At 36.8% G+C, this 23137-nt stretch overlaps 3 protein-coding genes and 1 long non-coding RNA gene across 5 annotated transcripts; 3 read left to right on the top strand and 1 right to left on the bottom strand.

Moving 5' to 3' along the window:
- Positions 1-435: 435 nt before the first annotated feature.
- On the bottom strand, positions 436-3634 carry LOC137745801 (isopentenyl-diphosphate Delta-isomerase I). The gene is made up of 6 exons (XM_068485814.1): positions 3357-3634; positions 2167-2222; positions 1689-1780; positions 1326-1428; positions 1091-1228; positions 436-918 (listed from the first exon to the last, which is right to left on the bottom strand). Exons 1-6 carry the CDS (start codon positions 3578-3580, stop codon positions 665-667), a joined length of 867 nt encoding a protein of 288 aa, XP_068341915.1. The 5' UTR covers positions 3581-3634; the 3' UTR covers positions 436-664.
- A 5133-nt stretch (positions 3635-8767) lies between these two features.
- On the top strand, positions 8768-9377 carry LOC137745802 (uncharacterized). The gene is made up of 2 exons (XR_011069728.1): positions 8768-9019; positions 9100-9377. It is a non-coding gene; the product is annotated as an uncharacterized lncRNA (long non-coding RNA).
- A 3305-nt stretch (positions 9378-12682) lies between these two features.
- Positions 12683-16654, top strand: LOC137746086 (uncharacterized). The gene is made up of 8 exons (XM_068486148.1): positions 12683-12819; positions 13391-13414; positions 13664-13769; positions 13877-13945; positions 14062-14555; positions 15098-15359; positions 16026-16234; positions 16355-16654. Exons 1-8 carry the CDS (start codon positions 12815-12817, stop codon positions 16419-16421), a joined length of 1236 nt encoding a protein of 411 aa, XP_068342249.1. The 5' UTR covers positions 12683-12814; the 3' UTR covers positions 16422-16654.
- A 710-nt stretch (positions 16655-17364) lies between these two features.
- LOC137746085 (riboflavin biosynthesis protein PYRR, chloroplastic-like) lies at positions 17365-20740 on the top strand. Of its 2 annotated transcripts, XM_068486146.1 has the most exons (10): positions 17365-17760; positions 17860-17994; positions 18203-18302; positions 18427-18552; positions 18641-18954; positions 19088-19207; positions 19348-19593; positions 19670-19795; positions 20224-20443; positions 20557-20740. In XM_068486146.1, exons 1-10 carry the CDS (start codon positions 17383-17385, stop codon positions 20658-20660), a joined length of 1869 nt encoding a protein of 622 aa, XP_068342247.1. In that variant the 5' UTR covers positions 17365-17382; the 3' UTR covers positions 20661-20740. The 2 variants fall into 2 exon arrangements, with proteins under 2 accessions (XP_068342247.1, XP_068342248.1); XM_068486147.1 differs by having other exon boundaries at positions 20224-20740.
- Positions 20741-23137: the final 2397 nt, after the last annotated feature.

The raw sequence follows: 23137 nt of genomic DNA, 5'->3' as shown, positions 1-23137 counted from the left end.
TTTTAGCCGCACCGGGGAAACACCGGTTAAAGACCCCTCACTGGTATACCCGAATAATCGGGGCACGGTTTAGGGTTGCGGTACACGCGTACATCCCAGCCCGGCACCCCAAGGTACCCAATTTGCCCCTTCGTCCGTCAATATAAGCAGGGGTAAATTTCTTGCATTAGTTGATGTGGGATAAGAGATTCCTCGAGACGAGATGTGAACTACATTGTTATACAGAAACGGATATATGATGATGGCACCAATTTTTATTGAATGTCACAACAACGGTATTCAAACCAATGCATTGCCATAGGAGAAAGGTTAAACCATAAATTAGTGCGTTGTTGATTTGAGATAATGTCACTATGGAATTTTAAGTAACCTCGTCTCCTCACAGGATTAGATAGCAAATTCTTGGCCTGCTGGGCCAAACATGGAGAAAAGAAATTTGTGAACCTGTTTCATGATGAAAGAGGCGAAAAGTTTCTTATTGATTCATCAGTTCCACATTACAAAAGTACGGCATTTAACAAACTTGTTTCGATCAACAAACTGCTGAAAGTAACAAGAAGGAAAAGTCTGCTTATGGGAACGCCTTATGAGTCCAAATTGGAACAGGGAAAAGAAAACACTAATTATAATAAAACCACAATCAAAGTTTCCCAGAAGACTCAGTTTAAGTCAACCTGTGGATGGTTTTCATGTCAGCAGCTTCCTTGATGGTGTTTTTCTCAACATGGTCCCACCACTTGAACAAGAAGTTGTCCACGACGAGTCTGAACCAAGGCGACAGCTTCAGACCCTCCTCCCCGGCATCTGCCTTTCTCAACAGCTCCTTCAGCTGCTCTTGGTTTACATACTTGATATCAGCTACCTCATCAGGGTTCGGATGCACATTAACATCTCGGACAGTGAAGAGAAGGTAATCAACTGCAAATACAACAAAACACACACAGGGTGAACAAAAAATTCTCGAACAAGACAATTTGTTCGACCATCACGACCAGTCTGACAAATGCATCTCGGACAGTGAAGAGAAGGTAATCAACTGCAAAGAACATTAATCGTAAAAAATGTAGAGTAACCCAAGTTGGAATATTACGTTCATGTTCTCCCCACTTGCCATCAGAAGGTGCCTTGTACAGCATGCGACCCAACGGGATGAACTGATCAACTGGCACATCTTCAGCAGGAATACCGAGTTCATCCAACAGCTTCCTTTGAGCAGCATTTCTTACCCCTGGAAACAAAATGGAGGCAGAAAAAAAAAATTAGAGCAAGTCACAGTAGGCCAAGTAAAATTGACTCTCAGAGGCATGATAAATAGAAAAATATACCAAGAGAGTTATCATCGATAAGCTCAGATTCACGGTATAGTGGATGACTGCAACAGGTGTTTGTCCACACAAGTGGGAATGTTACCTTGGTTGCAGAACGTTGCTGCACAGAAAGACAGACATAAATGAGTATGCCAAACACTATTATTTAACAACGCTTATAAAGAAAAACTGTCCAGAAAGATCAATTGAACAATCATTGCCGCCAATTGCAAAGACAATCATTCCCTCTTCATATTCTATTATTATTACTCTAGATTCTCAGGATGCACCCTGCTACTATGGAACATCTTATGAATGACCACTCTCAACTGAACACTGCCAGCACTGTAAATTTCAATTGGCGTGATCCAAGAAAGATACCTGAAGAAGCAACTCATGCTTTGAGTTAAACAAAAAAACACTGAAAGCTCTGTGAAGCAAATTTTCAGATTCGATCTTTTCCATCAAGTGACCTGCAGTTCACAGAATGCATTAAAACTTCAGAAATTAACAGTTGTACAAGAAAGAACACAAGAGTTGTATCGACATGCATAATTGGACATTATTACCAAGTACATTCAAGCTCCAAGGAAGTATAATCCTTTAATATGGATTTTCTTTGCAATGAAGTAAGATAGGAGACAAAAATTCTTCCCTCAGAATGCCTATCCTACTCAAATCTCCAAAATTACTAGATGTTCTAGAGCGGTTTATCAAGTATTACATCATAGGCCATGGCATGAAGTCATAAAACTTCAAGTCCTAAACTACCAAAACAGAATATTAATTTCTAACTATAAAAACAATTATCACACTGAAATCTCGCAACGAGAAGGTTAATGCAAGCAAAAGTACTTACAATTGTACTTGGTGTCGTGACCAACAACACGATCATTCTCATCCACCAGAATACATCTGCAGAAATTTTAATAAAACAGATAGTCAGCTCCAGGGAATGACTAACTCCTGAATATACATTGGACTGAACACCAAAGGTTAAAATCGGAAAAGGACAAGGGGCAGCACTGATTGAACGGATGGCATTGCCACCTGATGCTCAGCGGAGGGAGTTGCCTTTGCCTTCTTACTCTAGTAACAATTTTCGTATAATAAAACGGGACCATTATCATCCACCATTTCACCGGTAAATGACTAACACCCAAAATTCATGTCAGTCCGACTAAGAAAATACATTTGAAAAAAGATATTACTTTTCTACATTAAAAGTATCGATGCTGCAATTTGATAAAGACCTGTTATGCACATTACATTTCGCCATGAACAACGTTTCCAAAATACGAAAATACATGGCGGATAGTTATGACTAGTAGTATTAAACTAAATCTAGAATGGAATGCTGGCATGCTAACTTAGCATGTTTAGCTAATAATATTCCAACCAAATCTCAACCTCCCTATCTAAATTCCATTCCGACGCGAAATGAATTGAAATCACAGGTGATTGGTCTTCTCATATCAAAATGTTTTTAGCTAGGGGAAGAAACTAAAGGGGACAGCTTTTAAAAATCGATCTCAACCCCGGTTCAATTGTTTCCTTACCGATTCGGGATTTCGGATCAGATGTATGTAGCCTCATTTAAATCGAACACAAGCTCGAGTCGAGCTCAAGTATCATAGCTCGGCTTATATATACATCTTTGTCCATCCACTTATAATTTCCTCTTGACTATGTTATCCTCTGTTTGGTTAATCAGAAACTGGAGTAATTGTAAAGAAAGTTAACGGTTACTTTGGACAAATTACTCGTTTATTCATCTGTTTCCATTTTCTGAGCAACCAAACAGACCACAACAGAACAATCAACGGAATATAAATTTGAATAAAAAGAGCTGCAATTTAGGAAACAAAATAGAAAAAGCCCATGACTTTCATTTTATTTACTGTTCCGGTATTTCCTGAGCAGAAAAAACAGAGCAAATTACAAACAGATCAACCAAAACAACCAAAAAAAAAGAAAGAAAACGGTAAAAGCGCGAATAGGAGCATAAGTCAGGGGCAAAGTGGGGGGGGGGGGGGGGGAGGGACTTACTCGTCTTCGAACATGAGGCGGCGCTGGACGGCGTCCATGCCAGCGTCAGGAGCGTCGCCCATGGTGGAAATGTGAAAAGACAGAGATAGCCGGGCGGAGAGGGAGGGGAAGGCGGAGGGCTTGGAGAAGAGATAGATTGGAGTGGCAGGGGATGAGAAGAGAGGAGGATGAGATTTGGGAAGGAAGGAGAGAGTCTGGAGAAGGCGAGTAGTGGAGAGGCTCATCGGAATGGAGCAGTGAATATATAGAACCAAGTCAGTCTCCGCTGTAATCTAATTTTGGTACACTTTTTATATCATATTTAATTGTGCAAATCATTGCCCTTTACCGACATTATTATTCGATCCACACCTGGTAGGAAGAGATTTGGTAATAAAAATTTCTAATTAAACTTTTATTTTATCAACAACAAAATAAACCCTTATGCTAGATTCTCAATTAAAATTAATAAGATTCGTGGCTCCAATAAATATTTGGTTTTTGTTATCATTTTGTGCATTTTTGTTATAGGACACGAGATTTAAAAGCGATTGAGTCTTTTTGTTGTAAATTTGAGCAGGAAACAAACATGAAATACACCGACAACGCCAAAAAGATAGGGAAATTTTGATTAATATGAAAAACGTGGTACATGAGGTATGATGTGGGTGCTAAACTAATAAAGTCAAAAGTATGTTATTGCTAATTTGCCGTGTAAGTTGTTGGTTTATGTGATATGATGGAGTTGGCCAAGATTGACCAGCCAATTAAGGCAGCCAACCAGTCATTGACAGATGCACTTCTTCATCATCAAACTATTATTTCTTGTTTAGCTCTCCTATATTCGTCTGTACCATACCACTTAATCTAAAACAATATATATATATGGCTTATTATATTTTTTTAACCCCACATTCTTAATACACCTCATACATTTTTCCATAATACCTTCACACCCCACATTCTTAATATACATCTTACATTTTCTACATGCACCCCGTATTTTCTATACACCCCACATTTCTCAAATCTTATAAAGCTTTTAATTTGGACAAAAAATGTCGACTAGAATTTTGACAAGACGCCGCCTGGGATTTAAAGCATATGTGAGTTGTTTTCAATTCCACCATTAAAACTCATGTCGTTTGTTTTTAATGTTTGGTGGTAATTTTAGTGTTTAATTCTTCATGTAATCCTTTTGATCCATAAAAGATGAATACGAACATAAAAGCTTGAATAACACATCAAAAGTAAGATTAAATAATTATCGATGTCGTCAAAACCACTAAAACAATAAAAAATATGAAGCCTTACCTCATGTGAATCTTCTGAAACATTGATTTCATGTTTCATTCATTAAAAATAATTTTTCTCAATCAACATGTTTGTAGTTTCATTGGTTAGGGTTTTATTCAACAATAGAGGGTCCGAGAGATTTTGATAGTTGATAACTAATACGTTAAAAGTGATTTGGGGTGTATATAAAATTTTTATTTTTTTAACCTAATAAGGTCAAAATTGTCATTGCATAGTAGGGTAAATCAGTCATTTAATATTAAATTTTAAAGTGGGGTGCACTCAACATTTTGTGGGGTGCTAATATAAAAAGCTTATAAGTTACCAAAGCCAAATTAATAGCAAACAAAAGAAACATAAATTAATTACAAATAACGAATTTAAACCATATTATTGATAGCTTATTGTGAGACTTAGCTTACCCTTTCTATAATATTGTTTGTTAAAAAAAAAATTAACAAATAAAATAAGGTGGTGGGTGACGACCGACGAGGGCATGGTTATGTGGGCTCATTTTGTTGTTCACATTTCGTTTCACGCAAAATGGAGAATCTTGAAGGATTGATCCATAGGATAATGCTTCTTCTGTCAAGTTTAATGTGTTTTATAGGATAACTCTCAAACTAAGAAAGGGTATGTCCATTCAAACACTAAAATAGACAAGAATCTATATTTTCGTAAATCTATCACACAAATACCACAATCGCAACACCAACACACAATTTTTTTTTTTCTAGAGATTCTTCGATTGATTTAGTTTCTTATATTTTGGTGCATTCCCGTAAGTTTATCATATATTAGGCCATTTTAAGGAATGACTTATTTAACATCGAATTTGAACGAACCAAACCGTTTATTTTGTAAGTTTTGATTTATAGATCATCTATGCAAAATTAAATTCAATCCGAAACCATTTGCCTATTTAATTGTCACGATGAAATTTCAGTATTTCTTAAAACCAAGGTTCTAAAAAATGCTAAGCGCTAGTCGGGGTCTAGACGGGCGTCTAGGCGGATTTAGGTAAATTTCTTGTATATCTTGTAAATAAGTGCATATTGACACTTACAAAAAATTAAACCTGTATAAAATCCATGTATAAGATAATAAAAAATAATAAAATACAAAAAGAGTATCCAGCAAGTCCAAAATTTAAAAACACATTAAGCATATATGTTATAGAACCATAGTGAGGAGTATTGTAGGATGACACATGTACAATAAGTTCACAATTTTAAACCACACACAATTCAAAATAGGAGGAAAATAAGGAAATATAGTAATGTAGATAGGATTATTTTTTTTAAATTTCAAAAAAAAAAAAAAAAAAACCCTCCTAGCCTCCTAGCTGCCTAGCACCGTCTAGCCCACCTAGAGCTGCCTAGGGCCGTCTTGCCCACCTAGTGCCTAGCCCGCTTAGGGCCACCTCACTCACCTAGGCGCCGCCTAGCACGCCCATATGCTTAAAACATCACATATATTGTTTCTTATATTTTGCATATATGGAGCATATGGGCGTGCTATATACATACAAAAATTAGGGGTTGGATTTTAGTTTGTTGAAGGGCCTTAAGGCCATCTCCAATCGAAGGAGGCCCAAAGGGCTCCCTTTAGCCTTATTAGCTCTACAAGAAATTATATTTTAATAAACAATGCTAGATTATATTTTATACAATCTCCAACCGAGGAGGCCAAACATAGCCCTTTAACAAAAAAATCTCCAACCGAGGGGACCAAAGGGTCATAGACCAAACATAATTTATTATTTAATTAAATTAATATGATTAATTAAATTAAACTATCATATTAAAATAAGGTTTTCAGACATATTTTGAGTGTCACGTGTTGCCAAATGAATAAGCCTCCAGCTTTCTTATTTTTATATAATCTCAATAATTTTTTTGATAGGATTTCGAGTGACACGTGTCGCTAACATGAATAACTCTCCAGATTTCTTATCTTTATGTAATTGCAATAAATTTTTCGGATATGATTTCAAGTGACACGTGTTGCTAAAGTAAGTAATTCTCCATATTTCTTGTCTTTATGTAATCTTAATAATTTTTCGGATAGGATTTCGAGTGTTATGTGTCGAGATGTAATTGGTTGTGCAAATTTTAGATAGATCTATGTCGTATTTTTTATCTTCAGCTTTCAATGTCGTAGGTATTTATAGGAAAAAAAAATTAGAATTTTTTTTAAAATAAAATTCGTCCAAAAAAAAAAATTATTTGAAATTCCAACGGTAACCTGACGGCAGCTTGACACTAGGTTGTTGGCATTCAAATGGGATGACTGTTGGCATTCAAATGGGGTAAGCTGGTGGGCTGGCAAAATGTTAAGCTTGACATTTTGGCGCTAGAGGGCTGGAAATGGTCAGCTTGCTGGCTTGCTTTGGGGGTTTGGACCCGTGGGGCCCATAAGCCCTTTGGCTTAGCCCTCAGTTAGAGACGATTTTGTGTTATTCCGAGCTATTTTAAGTCTTATGATCCTTTGGACAGAACGGTTGGAGATGACCTAAGTATGGTGTAATGCAAGTAGTCAAATGAGCCAACCTGCTGTGGCTTAGTCAACTTTGTCATCCCGCCCTATGTCAAATGCATCAAATTTGTTTGCATTTTCATTTGGACATTACAAATTACAATGTTGTTTTCTGGAGGGAAATGTTGAGAACCAATAAAATCAAGAATATATAAAGTTAGTCTAACAGATCACAGATGTGATTCTTCAACTTGTTTTCTTTTTATTTCAAATATAAAAAAAAAAAAAAAATTAAGATACAATAAATCTCAATATTTTTCTTTATGAAAAAAATCAGGTTGTCATTGAGTGGTTCGGTGTCAAAACTCCTAAGAAAATATAAATTGTATATGTTGGTTTCATAGTCATTTGCAAGGAGAAAATCTCCCCAAAACAACGAAATCTAGCTTCTTTTTATAGGTGTCACATCATATTTATGAGCCTAAATGTAAGCAAGACTTAATAGTATTTGGATTGAGATTCACTTTGGATTTTTATATTTGGAGCACATTGAGCGAGAGATCGGGACTATTTAATTTCAATCAAATATTCCTCATTAACTCATCCCATTGGATCACTTTACAAAACTCAAAAACTTGAATGACACGAACCTCTTTTTTTCTTTCTTAAACGATCCGAATCTCTCGATCTACGAGCTTTAGACATAAAGACCCAGGATGAATCTTGTTTTGTATCTGTTAGGTACAATGACCAAAAAATATCATTAAATTAATAATTTTAATTTCTATAAGGGAATTATATTGGTACTGCAAACTTTTTATTATAAACTTTCACAAATGTTGTGACATCCCACATCGTCTAGGGAAGTGATCCTTAAATGTATATTCCCATCTCTACCTAGCACGAGGCATTTTGGGAGCTCACTGGCTTCGGGTTTCATGGGAACTCTGAAGTTAAGCGAGTAGCGCGCGGGAGCATTCCCAGGATGGGTGACCCATCGGGAAGTTCTCGTGTGAGTTCCCAAAAACAAAATCGTGAGGGCGTGGTCGGGGCCCAAAGCGGACAATATCGTGCTACGGTGGTGGAGCGGGCCCGGGAAGTGGTCCGCCCCGGGCGGGGATGTGACAATTTGGTATCAGAGCCAATCCCTGGCCGGAAATGTGCCGACGAGGACGTCGGGGCCCTAAGGGGGGTGGATTGTGACATCCCACATCGTCCAGGGGAGTGATCCTTAAATGTATATTCCCATCCCTACCTAGTACGAGGCCTTTTGGGAGCTCACTGGTTTCGGGTTCCGTAGGAACTCCGAAGTTAAGTGAGAAGGGGGCTAGAGCAATCCCATGATGGGTGACCCACTGGGAAGTTGCTCGTGAGCTCCCAAAAACAAAACCGTGAGGGAATGGTAAGCCCAAAGCGGACAATATTGTGCTACGGTTGTGGAGCAGGCCCGGGAGGTGATCTGCCCCGGGCCGGGATGTGACAAATGTATTATTTATTCAAAATTTAGATTACATAATGAAAATTTTAAAATATTAATAACAATTCCTTTAGTGTAGTGTTATTGTCTGTTAATAATTTATGGGTCAAAATGTGTAACAGATCCATAAGGACGCGAAGAGGGCCTATTGGCTCCAAGTTTAAGGGTCCTTAGGCTTTCCCTAACCCAAAACTCGAGAGTTGGGCCCTGCAATTTGTCTACAGAAAAAACCCGACTCAAATATAAAACCCGACCCTGCAGACTAAACTCACGGGTCGAGCATTCGGCAAAGTTCATCACTCGAAGAGATTCCGAGAGATCACAACACACACTCACCAAATGCAGGAAACAAAGCAGAAATAGAGTAATATGCGAAGAGAGTTGAGTCCCGGCTTGAAGATCCTCTGGGTCTGGACGCTTGGAACCGCCGCCGGTACTCTCTCTGTCTCTCTCTCTGTCTCTCTACAATCTCACATTTTTACATAATTGGGTATGTTTTTGATGTTGTTGCAGTACTTGTTACCAGTGTGGTGAGGACAAGGATGAGGGACATGGAAACTCTTACCAACACCGAGCATCAGCCGCAGCCGCAGCAACACGACACGGAGACACTGATGGCGGACAGTTCGACTCTGTCCAATGAACTGATTCGAGAAGAGAAACCGTAGGTTTGTTCGACACCAATACAAGTACCCCAGTTTTGTATGTTTGGTTTTTGTTAATTTCCTCGGCTTGGATTGGATGTTCATGTTTTGAGTTTGGAGAAATGGGTACGCAATGTGTTTGATGAATGTCCTCACTGGTAACTTTTTGACCCATTTTTTGAAGATTTGACTGCAGTAGTAAATTACTACTAGTAATTTATATTGGTACGAATAATTTGAATTTGCTGATATAGAAGAAGTGGGGGTTGATTTCACTGTTGTTCTGAGATGCTTTAACAAGAAATTTAGATTGTTGGTGCTAATAAGAACTTACGATAAGGTGAAATGTTAAGGCTAAAGTTTGAGCTCGTACTAGAATTAGAAGAATTCGCGGTGTTTTAAGTTCCTAACGTTGAAGAAAATAAGAATCCCACATTGGAAATTTGAGAAAACCTATCATTGTTTGTTTCTGTGTGAGTTTCATGTCAATTATATGTCTGAGAGCTGGTTTGGTATTGTTGTGCTTTGAAAAAAAACTGCTTCTGCTGCCCTGTGAGAATAAGCTTATTTTGCTGCTTCACGTTTCAGTTTTTTTCCACCAAAAACTGTGAAAATAAGCTGTTTTTAAGTGTTTACCAAACACCTTTTTGAGCTCAGCTTTTTTTGATACCCACTTTTTATAAAAGCACATCACTACCAAATCAGTACTAAGTGAGTAAAAAGGAAATGTTTAGTCTAGCAGTCGAATGTGTGGTTTAGCAGTCGAATGTTTGGTGCTCGGAGTTTCCATTTTGCAGTACTATCTCATGGTTAATTGTGGCTCTTAATTGAACTGTGAGTTGACTGCTGCTGACATATAGATACTTGTGTGTATTCTTCACTTCTCCTTTACTTGTGCTCTAAAATGAAGTCATGGTACTACAACATGATCATGTAGAAGAAAAAGGTTGTCTTCTCCCGGGGACCAAAGTTTTCTATCAAATTGGTTGTTAACTTTTGGAAATCGAATTGAACAATTCAACCAAACTGTTGGGTAGATTCCAGCATAATTCTTGATTGGTTTGTGTCAATTAGAAATTAACATCGAGTATCATAATGCGGTTTCATACACTGTAGTTTTGATTCATTACCTCACATTATTCCCTTCCCTTCTCCTCATGGCATGGTAATATAGAATGGTAATGCATGATAGTAGTAGATTTATATTTCATTTGTCACTTTGGAAATTCTGGTCATTATGCAAACGTCGCGAGGCAAAACTCAAAACGGTTTTGGGTATGTGCTCATTTTGCTATCGCTTTCTTTGGATTAGGAAAGTTATATGTTGCATATGGAACCAACTGGACTGCTTCTACCTTCCAGAAAACAAGGATGGGATTAGCCTTACCCTAATAGGATAGATTAATGACTAATTAAGTGGGTGTTTAAGCGTAACCCTGTCGTGATTTTAGGAGGAAGCCACCGACTGATAGCCGCAGGTGATCCGATCGCATAGCTCGGTAACCTCATTCCTTTAGAAATGCATTACCATTCATATCGCCCCGGATTAAGGCTTTTGTTTTCCCCCTTGCCGTCCCATTCTTCCATGTCATGTTTCACATGACGGATTTTTTCAAGTATATTTTGAGTTTTTAATTTTTTTTTTTTAACAAACAATATAATCTGCACTAAACGGTAGGAAAATGAGTTAACTCTTACAATGTGTAAATGTGGTTCGAATTCTTTTTTTACGAGAATCGAACCTAAGACCTTTCTCTTGTAAGTGAAAAGGAACACCATTAAAAATGAAAAGATTTTAAACTTTCAAATCCTTAGTTAAAACTACAATAATCAAATATCTATCGGTTAAAAGTTTAAGATGTAAGATATTCCGGAGCACAGCAGAACATTTGTACGCATGATGATTTTACCAACCTTGAAATAACAGGTTGAATCATTGATGTTGTCTATTTGTGGCAGGGTAAAAAGGATGCGAAAAAGGATAGAAAAAGATAGGGGCGGTGGTCAAAATTCAAAGGGCCTTTTGGCCTGTTGCTGTGCTCAACTGTACTGCACTGCCGTGTTTCATTTGTAAGGCAGAATCTGATGTCAGATGTCATACCACATATGCTTTGTTTGCACAAAGAAGCTAACCTACAACTACAAGCCAATGATTTTCTCAACCAAAATTTTGATCAATTCTATTATTTTCTTTATTACAAATGGGGTTATTCCACAGTTACTCGTGTACGAGATGCACTGTTATTTGAATGGAATTAAAGTCTCATCACACTAATCCAACCAGCTGATCTAAAAGTATATTATATACGTTGATTTCTTGTAAAATTTTCATCAAAATGAAGATAAAACCAAGAGTTAAACTACTCGAACAAGAGTATTGCTTTAATTCTCTCTTCCAAAGCATCACTATACTTGAAAACAGACTAGATTTACAATATTATTTACTTGTAATGTGACCGAAAGGACGTCTTTTTAACTTGGAAGGTTAAACCACACAACTAGTAGCATAGGGTCGATGAAAAAACAAAACAAAATTGCCATTTGACCTACTCAGTAATTAATAACTTACATGTCAATGAACATCCTTGTTAACTTTTTACACAGTTATATTTAATCATGATCGTTGATTTCGTTTAACTCATTTAATTCAATAATCATAAAAAAGTGCGAGATGTTAAACTAAAGATGTGAAAATTCACTTCCCTCGATGAATTGTAATAATTATGAAATACTCGTTACACAAAGCTACAATAGTCATACTATAATGTTGAACTCTTTACAAATAATACCATTTTAATTTGTATGTGAATAGAACATGTAACGAGAAAAATAGTTTTAAAAGAACACAGTTAATTGAGAAATGAGAAATGTTAAGGGGAAAAAGATTCTTGCCAGATTCTGTGATCGTGATCGTTAATCGTATATTGTGCGGTCAGTTTTTGTTAGGTATTATTTATATTTAATTTTAAATTTTAAAATGATTTATAACCGCACGATGTATGATGAACGGTCATGATCACGGAATATTCCATGTTAAAGAGACTCTAAAAAACAAAATTCCTTTATGAATTTCCTATCACTTTATCCTTTTGCACACTACTTTATAATATAAGCACAAAAATTATGGTAAATTAGTCCATAAAAAATATCGATTTAAAAGAGTATATCTAGATTAACTTCTCTAGATAAATTAGTTTTTTTTAGTACTTCAATATTTTTACGCTAAAGGGAGGAGGAGTTTGGTTAAGTAACATAATGGCCAACCTAATTTGGTATTGAATTTAATATCTACAAGATTCAAATTTAAAACCTTTCATTTTTAAGTAAAAAAGAACGCCACTAAAATGGCTGATAAATTAGTTTGTACAATGTAAGTTGTTAACCTCAAGTCGCCTTGTAGTTGAAACTACATTGGTTTTTGTTTTTTGTTCCTCTCTATCCCTTTAAATATCAGTGTCCAAGGACCAAACCCGCATCACCCCTCTTCCCATACCTCTTTCCCCCTCCCTCTCGCCTCTCTCTTCGAAAAAAGCTCTCGACGCTCATAGACCTCACTGCCCTCCGATCCATCTTCGTCTTGGTTTATGAGGTACCGTCTCTCTCTTCGTCTCTCTCTTCATCTCTCTCTATCGATCTATCCGTTCTATTTCTACTGTTTGATCTCTGCGTTTTAGGTTAAAATCTTATTGAAAAGTTTTTATGTTTTAGGTCACAGATCTGGTTATTTACCTAAAAATCGGATTTTTCGTGTTTGTTTCTTTGATTGGATTCTTTGTTTAGGTAGGAATTTCTTGGAGGGTTTTGCTCAATCTTTTTTGTTGCTCTTTCTTTGTTACATTTACTTTATTATTATGTGGGTCTTTCTGGAATTAATCCAAATTAGAGATGTATTTCTTGTATTTCTGTTTCTTTTTCGTTTTGATCCAGTTTCTTGTGGTGTGAATTTGAATTAGGATGTGAATTGTAGTGAAATTGTAAATCTTTTCCTTTTGCTTGGGTAGGGGTCAGGGAAAACTGGAACTTTTCGTGTTGGGTTTTTGAAAGGTCTTCACAATTGGTCTTCTTAATAAATTTATCTGGGTTGTGAAGGTTAGAAATTTATAGCTAAATAATCGTTAAATGTATACTAATTGAAATTTTCTGTCTTTTTGTACCTGCAGCTCGAAGGAGAGACCCACTCTCGGGTAAGTCTTCGTCATATTTTGTCTCATCAGATTTACCCTCTGTGTTCGTCGTATATGCTTTCATGTTATTCTTACGGTTCAGAATCAAGGTTTATCTAACTGATAACTTTATGGTTTGTTAAAGAAGGGAACTTTTATCAATTTTAATTAGTTATAACCTATGACCTTTTGTAAAGACGGTAAAATGAGTTGTTGCATCAGCCTCTACTCAATTAAATGCAATTGATTATGCTGGCAATGTAATTACAGTGGCACGCGGATTAAGACCCGCAAACGGAATATTGCAGCGCCGCTGGACCCTGCAGCTTTTGCGGATGCAGTGGTCCAGATATATCTGGATAATGCTGGTGATCTGGTAACATTTAGCTATGCATAAATGATCTTATCATTTGTATCTGTATGCATGTGCGTACTTATAACTTAATTATCTGTTAAAACTAACAAGTAATCTGCTCTGTGCAGGAACTTATTGCCAAGAGCATTGAATCTTCAGACCTTAACTTCTCAAGATACGGTGACACCTTTTTTGAGGCAAGCTTCGTAATACTGTAGACACTTTTTGTCTCTTTATTTTTTCTTTTGGATGCTACCTTAGATAATGTGTTGTTTGTGATGTGGTATAAAATTGACTGGAGGATTTACTGTAGGTTGTTTTCACTGGAGGCCGTACACAACCTGGAACAACAAAACCTGATGAGGGGGAGCGCCACCCTTACTCTGTATTAGAGTCTGAGCCTACGCGTGAACTCATCTTGCCATCGGTTATATACCTTCAAAAAATTTTGAGGCGGAGGCCATTTCTGATTAAGAATCTTGAAAATGTTATGCGACGATTCCTTCAATCGTTGGAGCTTTTTGAGGAAAATGAAAGGAAGAAGCTGGCTATTTTCACAGCACTTGCATTCTCTCAGAAGCTGTCAGGACTTCCACCGGAAACGGTGTTCCAGCCAATGCTCAAGGATAATCTTGTTGGCAAAGGGCTAGTTCTATCGTTCATTACTGAGTTTTTCAAGGAGTATTTGATTGATAATAGTCTTGATGATTTGATTTCCATTCTGAAGCGGGGTAAAGTGGAGGACAATCTTTTGGAATTCTTCCCATCCGCAAAGAGAACTGAAGAGAATTTCTCTGAGCATTTCACGTAAGTTTGATCTGTTACAGAATTTTATTATGGATCATCTTGTGAGATAAGACTCATTTTTGTTTTTTAAGATATAGTCGATGCTCTTGATGTCCTGTAGTTTCTTTAGACAATTTGGATGACTGAGATTCTGAAGTAGCTGCAATCCCTGATTTGTTCAGCCAACTGCAATGTTTTTAGTTGCCAGATTTTGTTTATAGTTGATTCATCTTTCTGTATGATCTCTGAAATATATTTAAGAGTTTTTGTTTTTTTCTCTTAAGGGCTATGAATCATATAAAGTTCATCAGTCAATTATAATATGAAATTTGAGTATGCGGTGAAAGTATTTTTACCTAGTAGTCCCCTTGGTTTGTCACTCCATGATAATATATCTTAACGTAAATGTTGATGTGATTTTTAATTGTCAATTGCTCATTGATGGGTTTCATGTGAAGTATGTGTTAACTTGAACATTCATTTTGTGATATTCACACCTTGTAACAAATGAAAAAGTTGTTTAACTGACACATAATTTGGTGCTTATTTGGACCAATTTTCAGAAAGGAAGGGCTAGTTGCCTTAGTTGAGTACAACGAGAAGAAAATTTTCGAAGTGAAGCTTAAGGAAATGAAATCTGCTTTAACAACCCAGATAACAGAGGAAACCGATATGTCTGAAGTCATTGAGACTGTGAAGCAGCGTGTTAAAGACGCCAAATTGCCCGATGTTGAAGTTGTGCGGATTCTGTGGGATGTCATTATGGACGCTGTGCAGTGGTCTGGTAAGAACCAGCAGCAGAATGCTAATGCAGCTCTTCGCCAGGTATACGTTAGTCTTATAATCACATGATACCTAGATAATTTCTGTGTTCTGTGACCTGGAATTTCAAACAAGAAACCGTAGTTAGCCTAGCAGGGGAGGGAGATTCTCCAGCTCCACTCCTTGTTATATATATAGAGTTGAAAATAGAGTGGAAAACTACACTCTATCTTATCCAATATGAAACTTTCGAGTTCATCCTTTAGCTTTAAAGTTCAGGTTTGGCACACTCGTAAAGGGAGCAATGTAGGAGTTTTAAGTAGTTAACCATGACGAGTTAAGTTGGTAAAACTTTAAAACAAATAAAAACAGAACTAAGATTTTTTTAATCTTTTGTTCATGTAGTTCAAAGAAAGAAATCGGTTCTTATGTTCATGTAGGATAGAGAATGACTTTGTTCTACCTAGAGTAGTATAGATATAGCATTCCAATCTGATGCGTTTAAGATTTCAACTTATTGGTTTTGTTTCTTTCATATTCCCAAGCTTGTTCTTTGTAGATATAAGGCTGTGCTTGTTTTACGCACCATCCTCCAAATTGATTACTTTGAGATATTAGGTCACTGTAGTTTTCAGAAATCGGTTATTTAGTTGGTAACACCATAGTCCATAGTACTTGGTGCACATAAATCAATGGCTATGGTTTAACTTATATACAATACATATGCAGGTGAAAACATGGGCGAAACTGTTGAATACCTTTTGCACGAATGGGAAGCTTGAGCTGGAACTGATGTACAAGGTTCAGATGCAGTGCTATGAAGATGCTAAGCTGATGAAGCTTTTCCCTGATATTGTGAGGTCCCTCTATGACCAGGATGTGCTTGCAGAAGACACCATTGTCCATTGGTTCCGCAAAGGAACAAACCCCAAGGGCAGGTATGCTTTTTGTTTCAACTTTAAAATATCAGAGTTCGATAATCAATGCGTTTGTTTGTTGTTTACATTGGGTTTCTTGTGTTATTTGTAACTGAAATAACGGAAAACGAATGTTTGCAGGCAAACTTTTGTGAAGGCCCTGGAGCCATTCGTGAAGTGGCTGGAGGAGGCAGAAGAGGAGGAATAGATGCAGCTGAAGCTGTTGCTTCTGTTCAACTGACGGACCTGTACTGCCTGCCTCTATTATCCTATCAAATCTATCTGTTCTCCGAGAGAATCAAACTCATAAATATTCTATAAAACCTAATTAAGCTTAAGCCCCTTTGGTGTGCCTGTTGAATGTTGATGATGACGATGACAATGACGACGATGTTGTGAGGATGCTACATTATAAATAATTTGATGCTTTTGCTTTTATTTCGTTGCACGATGCCATAATAGATTTGATTCGATTTTGTTCATCACATTTTGATAATTATATGTGGTTTGATGCTTTTGGTTTTATTGCTCGCTCGCTCACTGATTCTATGGATTAATGCTGTTTGACAATTAAATGTCAGGAAAGATGATTTTCGCACATTTATTTTTTTTCGATTGCGTATTTACTTTTTTCTGTGTCTTGATGTATCCGGGAGAGAAGTGTGGAAATCAGAGAACGAAAAACCGATGTGACCAGGTGAAGGATGTATATTTATGTACTTGCAGCAAATTGCGAGTTAAAAGACAAAAACTTAGTGTCATTTAGTACATTTATTTTTATTTGTAAGTAAGAAATCTTAAATTAGATTTTTGCCGATAACGAATTTGAATCACGTTATTACTAGCTCATTATAAGACCGTTTATTCCATTGTTATGATATTTCTAAATGGGCCAAATCTAATTTCCTATAAACATATCCATCATAGTCCCAATTATTTTTCTTAAAAAGGAAAATAAATATAAACAGGTCCAATTTAATTATTTTATACTTTATCAGAAAATTATTATTAGGATTTTAAAAATCTTATTATACACTTCAAATTTTTTATATTTAAAAAAAAATATATATTTTAAGTAGCAGTAAGATTTCTCTTTTATCGCGGTAAAATTAAGCTTCATTTCGTTCGTTATTACTTACAGCTGCGTGAGTATCGTCTATGATCTATCTATGCTTCCAATGGCGGCGTTATCTTTGCCACCAGTGAGAGTCTACTGCAGCGGCGGCGGCGCCACACCCTACAGCAGTATTAGTAACAACAATTTACTCGGCAACCACGCGCTCGATGCCGCCCACATCCAGCGCGCCGCCGAGCTGGCCGACGGATCCGCCGGATTCACCTCTCCCCACCCAAACTTTGGGTGCGTCATTGCCTCCAAATCCGGGAAAGTCGCCGGCGAGGGATTCCTCTACGCCCAGGGCACCAAGCCCGCCGAGGTCCTTGCCGTCGACGCAGCTGGCGACTTCTCACGCCGCGCCACTGCTTATCTCAATATGGAGCCCGGTGATTGCCACGGTGACCACTCTGCCGTCTCCGCCCTCGTTCAGGTTTTGCCTTTTTCTATTCCTTTCAATTTCCAACTCCCTCTTGAGTCGTCTTCTAAGGGAAAAGAAAACAATGATTGAATATTGATTTGTTTGGATTAGGCAGGGATTGAAAGGGTGGTGATTGGGCTGAGGCATCCATTGCAGTATTTGAGAGGGAATGCCATTCGGGCTTTGAGAAGTCAAGGCTTGCAAGTTGATGTTCTTGGTGAGGACCTCAACAGTAAACTCATTGAGGTATTTGATCAATTCAATATGCTCATTTCATATCTTAGCGAAATGCTTCTTTTCGATTCCTTGGCGAGTAGTATAGGCATTAGGCAGGGATCTTCTGCCCCCAGTTGAAATAACTACTGTGTGGTTTACCAAAGCAAGACGAAAACTTTTGTGTGAAATGCGTAGCATTTGAGTTTAACATGTCATATAATTGATCCAACACCAACAGGAAGCACGAAAATCATGCCTCCTTGTCAATGCTCCGTTAATTTGTAGAGCTGCTTCTCGAGTCCCCTTCTCCGTTCTCAAGTATGCCATGACCCTTGATGGTAAGCTTTCTTTTAGGAGTAGTGTAACTTATTACAATATGCAATTCTGTAAAGAGGCCTAAAAATTTGAATTTAAACAAGTCTTCTGATAGATTAGTCATTAGTATTTGTTTGGTGCTAACAGGAAAAATTGCTGCTAGCAGCGGACATGCAGCATGGATCAGCAGCAAAACGTCTAGAAATCGAGTGTTTGAACTGCGGGGTAGAAGTGATGCAGTCATTGTAGGAGGAAATACAGTGCGCAAGGACAGTAAGTATAATTTTCTCAACTTTGTGATTATTCGTGTTAATAGGAGGAAGTTCTGACTTCTTATGTTCTATGTTAATTTTTGGACCAGATCCAAGACTAACTGCAAGACATGGTGGTGGACATATGCCTATGCGGATTGTAATGTCACAGACTCTTGATCTCCCAGAGGAAGCACACCTTTGGGATACCTCTGATGTATCTACTATAGTTGCAACACAAAGGGGTGCAAGAAGGCATTTCCAGAAACATCTTGCATCAAAAGGAATTGAAGTGGTGGAATTTGACATCTTAAACCCCAGAGAAGTAATGGAATACTTCCATGATCGTGGATATCTTTCACTTTTGTGGGAGTGTGGGGGGACATTAGCTGCAGCTGCTATTTCATCCGGAGTAATACATAAGGTATGTTTTCTCCAGCTTGTATTTCTTTCTATGAACTTAACCGCCGCTTATGTTGGAGATCCCAGATTTTTCCTTTGTTGAAACTGGATTTGTTAACAGGGATTTTGCTTCTGCCACATTCAATGCATTGCAGGTGTTCGCATTTGTTGCTCCTAAAATTATTGGTGGAAAGAATGCGCCGTCCCCTGTGGGTGAACTCGGGATGGTTGAAATGACACAAGCCTTTGACCTAATTGATGTCTGCTATGAGCAGGTTGGTGTGGATTTTTGATACTTCTTCTAGAGATAAATTCTTTCTACTCATATCCTGACTCTGTATTCTCTTGTTCTTGTATCTATGTTCTACCGTTTGATTGGACTTTTTATTTTTCACTTCTGAACTTGAACCAACAGGTTGGACCTGATATGCTTATTAGTGGATTTCTTCAACCCATGCCAGATGTGACCCCTGTTATTCCATCAGTTGATGAAACATTTGAAATTGATCCAACTGTGACTCCATATGAATCAAGGATTATATTCCTTTACAAAACATGGGACCCTTACGGCGCTTTCTCAAATTTTTCGCCTCACCAAATTAAGATGCCCAATGACAGTGGTGATTATGCAACTTGGTTGAGTGTCGAGCATTACTATCAGGTATGTCCTTTTGAGTATGAATGTGGTTCAATCTTACAAAACGTAGTCATTCTCACAGAACAATACTAACGCGTAGGCTCAAAAGTTTGTTGGGGTGGATGATCCTGTGGCACAAGATTGTGTTGAAAATATCAAGTCTGCCAGAAGTCCGGAAGAGGCAGCACGGATAGGAAGGTCAATGCAGAGGAAGCGTCCTGATTTGGTATAGTGCATTGTGCATTTGATTGGATTTTCAGTCGGTCAATTGTGTTAACACGTGATGCTAGTCATGAGATGCCATGCTGTGGTCCTTTATGGTTTTTAGAATTTCTCAATAAAATAAAATAAAAAATCTCGAAGTTACTAACATCTTTTACATGAAGCTAAGATTTCTGCGTGCAGTGTTGCTGAAGATGTTGAAATGATATTGTGCCCCAATCGTAATAAGTGACATCATGTCATCATATTAACACTTTGAAAGAAGACACGGCAAATTTCCGTGTCTAGAACAGGAGGATCCTTTGTAGAGACTTAAGTTTCTTGAAGAGAATGAACGCTTGTTAAACCAGGATTATCTAACATTTCGGCATGTTGACAATTACTTTTGGTTTATGTTGAAGTTGGTTCAAACTTTTCTTGTGTGCTATGCAGGTAAGATGTGAGTGGGAAAGTGTCAAGATTGAAGTGATGTATAGGGCACTAAAATGCAAGTTCTCGATGTACCCACATTTGAATGCAATGTTGCTGTCGAGTGCTGGATGTGTTCTTGTTGAAGCATCACCGCATGATCTGTTCTGGGGAGGAGGTCGGGATGGAGAAGGGCTAAATTATCTGGGCAGGCTTTTAATGCAGTTGAGATCAGAGTTTCTTGGTGAGTCTCCTACGTCCAGTTAGAGCACGTAATGCGTGGTAATATAATTTGTAACAAATGATATATTTGTATTGATTTGATTCTCTCCTGTAACATTATTGTTCCTTTTGCAGTAAGGTTGCAATTAACAGATGGTGAAGGTTCTATCATCATCACCCTTCCTAATTCCTTCTCCATTTGGTTTTTCAATGTCTCAAAATGTAATTTCACTATTTAAAGTTATAAATGATAATATATATGAATAAACTAGAAGAATTAAATGAACAGAAAATAAAGAAGGACGAAGATATTTGCAGAGACATGGATTGATAAAGACGGATTTGTTTTTATTTTATTTATTATTTTTGTCTAGGATTTAGATGTCATTTTAATGCAGGGAAAATTTGTCACTAAAATTTTCATCAAAGAGTGGGTGGAGAAATAAGATTTGTGGGTGGGTTTAACATCACTATTTATGTTTTGAAGAATACTTATCCTTTTATGCACTTTCTTTTTTCTTGGTTCAACCTTCATTTTTTTAACATATACCTTCCTTTAAATTCTTCTGTATCTATTGTTCAGTAGACGATATTATGTTACAAAACTGATTTTCATACTAAGTTTTATACTCATAAATATACTATATAGAAGAAGAAGAAAAAATTTACATACCAAAAGAAGAGTCTTTTAGTGAGAGGGTCCCACTTTAATTGTCGCATAGGCTCCTGAAATTTCAGAACCGTTCCTTAGTCTATTTAGTTATATATGATTAACAAATGGTATACATTATTGGTATACGCAATCATATAAGACTGCTTAATTATCTCTTGTAACGCAAGTAACATATGAATTATTACAATCACATGGGTAGGCAGCTAGGAGCTACCCGAGCTACCTAATGAATTCCAATGTCAAATGAAAAAGACATGGTTCTGGAATCAATTAGTATATTCATCCATGGAAACTGTGATTATTAATTAATCAATTATCACAAAATGATGTCACTACTACTTCATTCACTCAATACTGTTCAACTTACTGGAGTAGGGTAAGGAAGGTGATAATGCAATCGACTCATGTGGTTTGATGCAGATGCTCAAGAACGAGAAGGAGCCAGATATTACGATTGGGAGTAATTATATACGCAATATAAATGGAGCCCCTCGAGTTCTCGTCAGTGCCTCGATGTTGCAACAGAGAGGCTTATTCAGTGGGTTTGTTCGCGCGGCGGGATGGAGTTTACTTTTTCTTGAATTTTTATTTGATATTCTTTTTGAGATTGTAAACATATTTATTCGTCTTTGATGTAATAAAATTTTATCGTCTGATTAAAAAAAGGCCTTAATTGAACCTCAACAAATGAAGGATATCTTCCGTCCCTTATTTGTCCTCAATTATGAAACCAATTAGTTTTGTGTAATGGCGGTTTCGTTAGAAGCGCACGTTACAGTGCTGGGTGCTCCGTACATGGCATATGCTATTAGCCCAAGTACAGTGACATCCCAAAAAGTGTAGGTAAGTCCTTAACCTTTCCGAGATTTATGGCCAAAATCTTTGTGGAATAAGACTATTTTCTTTCTGGATCTGTACTTGCATATTGATAATAAATTTTATAGGACATATATAATATCCAACACCAACGATGTTGTCTTAGCTTAATCACATAAGTTAATCATATACATTTAGGTGTTGAGTTTTGTAAAAAAAGACTTCAATGATATTAGAAGTGGATGCATGATATATATATATATATATATATATTATAGTCAATTAATATTACGGTATAATGCTATTCCTTTTCACTTGTAAATGAAATGTCTTAAATTTGAATCTCGTGAATGTTGAATTCAATATCAAATTAGGTTGCTCATTATGTAACTTAACCGATCCTCCTCTCAATGTAAAATATATCGTTGTACTCAAAATAATATGTATAATAAAATGAAGGGAGGATGAGGTACTCGTAAATTCATACAGCCATCATGGGTATATTATACAGCCAACAGGGATACCACCACCCCCCCGGGCACATATAGCTAGTTGATATATTAGATATTTTGAAATACTTTGTGGTTGTCTTTATTAAATTAAATTAGCAGATGGATGGAGGACGTAGATGAATTATATAGTTCATAGATCACACAACTTTTTTTCTATTTAGCCATTAAATTGAATAAGTTAAACATAATTAAAATCATATACTTTGTGTTGTCTTTATCAAATTAAATTATCAGATAGATAGATAATGTAAATGGATCATAGTTCATAGATTGATGGAACCCCCCAATTGAAATTTATTTTTAAGGAAGTGATCTTCGCACATATTTGTTAGTTTTTCACACATTTTTTTTTTTTTTTTTTTTTGCCATTGAATTGGATAAGTTAAACAAAATGAAGGGTTATGATTAAATATGAGTGTGTAAAAGGCTAAAAAAATTTGATAGATTAGATATTTTGATATATTTTGTGAAGTTTTTATCAAATTAAATTATAGGATACACAGAAGACGCAGATTGGTCATAGTTTCATAGATGATTGGATACACTAATATTCTCCCCTCCGCGAAAAACGTTGCAATTATTTTTAAAGTGATTTACACACACATTTATTACTTTTTCATACTTTTTCTTTTTCTTTCTAGCCATTGAATTGAATAAGTAAAACAAATGACACGGTCATGATTAAACATGAGTGTGTAAAAGACTAATAAAGTTG

The sequence above is a fragment of the Pyrus communis genome, chromosome 9 (assembly GCF_963583255.1).
Source record: "Pyrus communis chromosome 9, drPyrComm1.1, whole genome shotgun sequence".
NCBI lineage: Eukaryota > Viridiplantae > Streptophyta > Magnoliopsida > Rosales > Rosaceae > Pyrus > Pyrus communis.
This window is presented reverse-complemented; position numbering and strand designations above follow the sequence as displayed.

What these genes read in the sequence shown, in the direction of transcription:
- LOC137745801 (XM_068485814.1), bottom strand. Translation starts at nt 3,580, where the DNA reads ATGAGCCTCTCCACTACTCGCCTTCTCCAGACTCTCTCCTTCCTTCCC. An exon ending in AGCATGAGTTGCTTCTTCAG is followed by an intron (nt 1,429 to 1,688) that starts GTATCTTTCTTG and finishes CTTTCTGTGCAG; the next exon opens with CAACGTTCTGCAACCAAGGT. An exon ending in TATCGATGATAACTCTCTTG is followed by an intron (nt 1,229 to 1,325) that starts GTATATTTTTCT and finishes TTTTGTTTCCAG; the next exon opens with GGGTAAGAAATGCTGCTCAA.
- LOC137746086 (XM_068486148.1), top strand. An exon ending in AAGGAGAGACCCACTCTCGG is followed by an intron (nt 13,415 to 13,663) that starts GTAAGTCTTCGT and finishes ATGTAATTACAG; the next exon opens with TGGCACGCGGATTAAGACCC. An exon ending in ACGGTGACACCTTTTTTGAG is followed by an intron (nt 13,946 to 14,061) that starts GCAAGCTTCGTA and finishes GATTTACTGTAG; the next exon opens with GTTGTTTTCACTGGAGGCCG.
- LOC137746085 (XM_068486146.1), top strand. Translation starts at nt 17,383, where the DNA reads ATGCTTCCAATGGCGGCGTTATCTTTGCCACCAGTGAGAGTCTACTGC. An exon ending in AGAGGAAGCGTCCTGATTTG is followed by an intron (nt 19,796 to 20,223) that starts GTATAGTGCATT and finishes TGTGCTATGCAG; the next exon opens with GTAAGATGTGAGTGGGAAAG. An exon ending in GTTGAGATCAGAGTTTCTTG is followed by an intron (nt 20,444 to 20,556) that starts GTGAGTCTCCTA and finishes TTCCTTTTGCAG; the next exon opens with TAAGGTTGCAATTAACAGAT.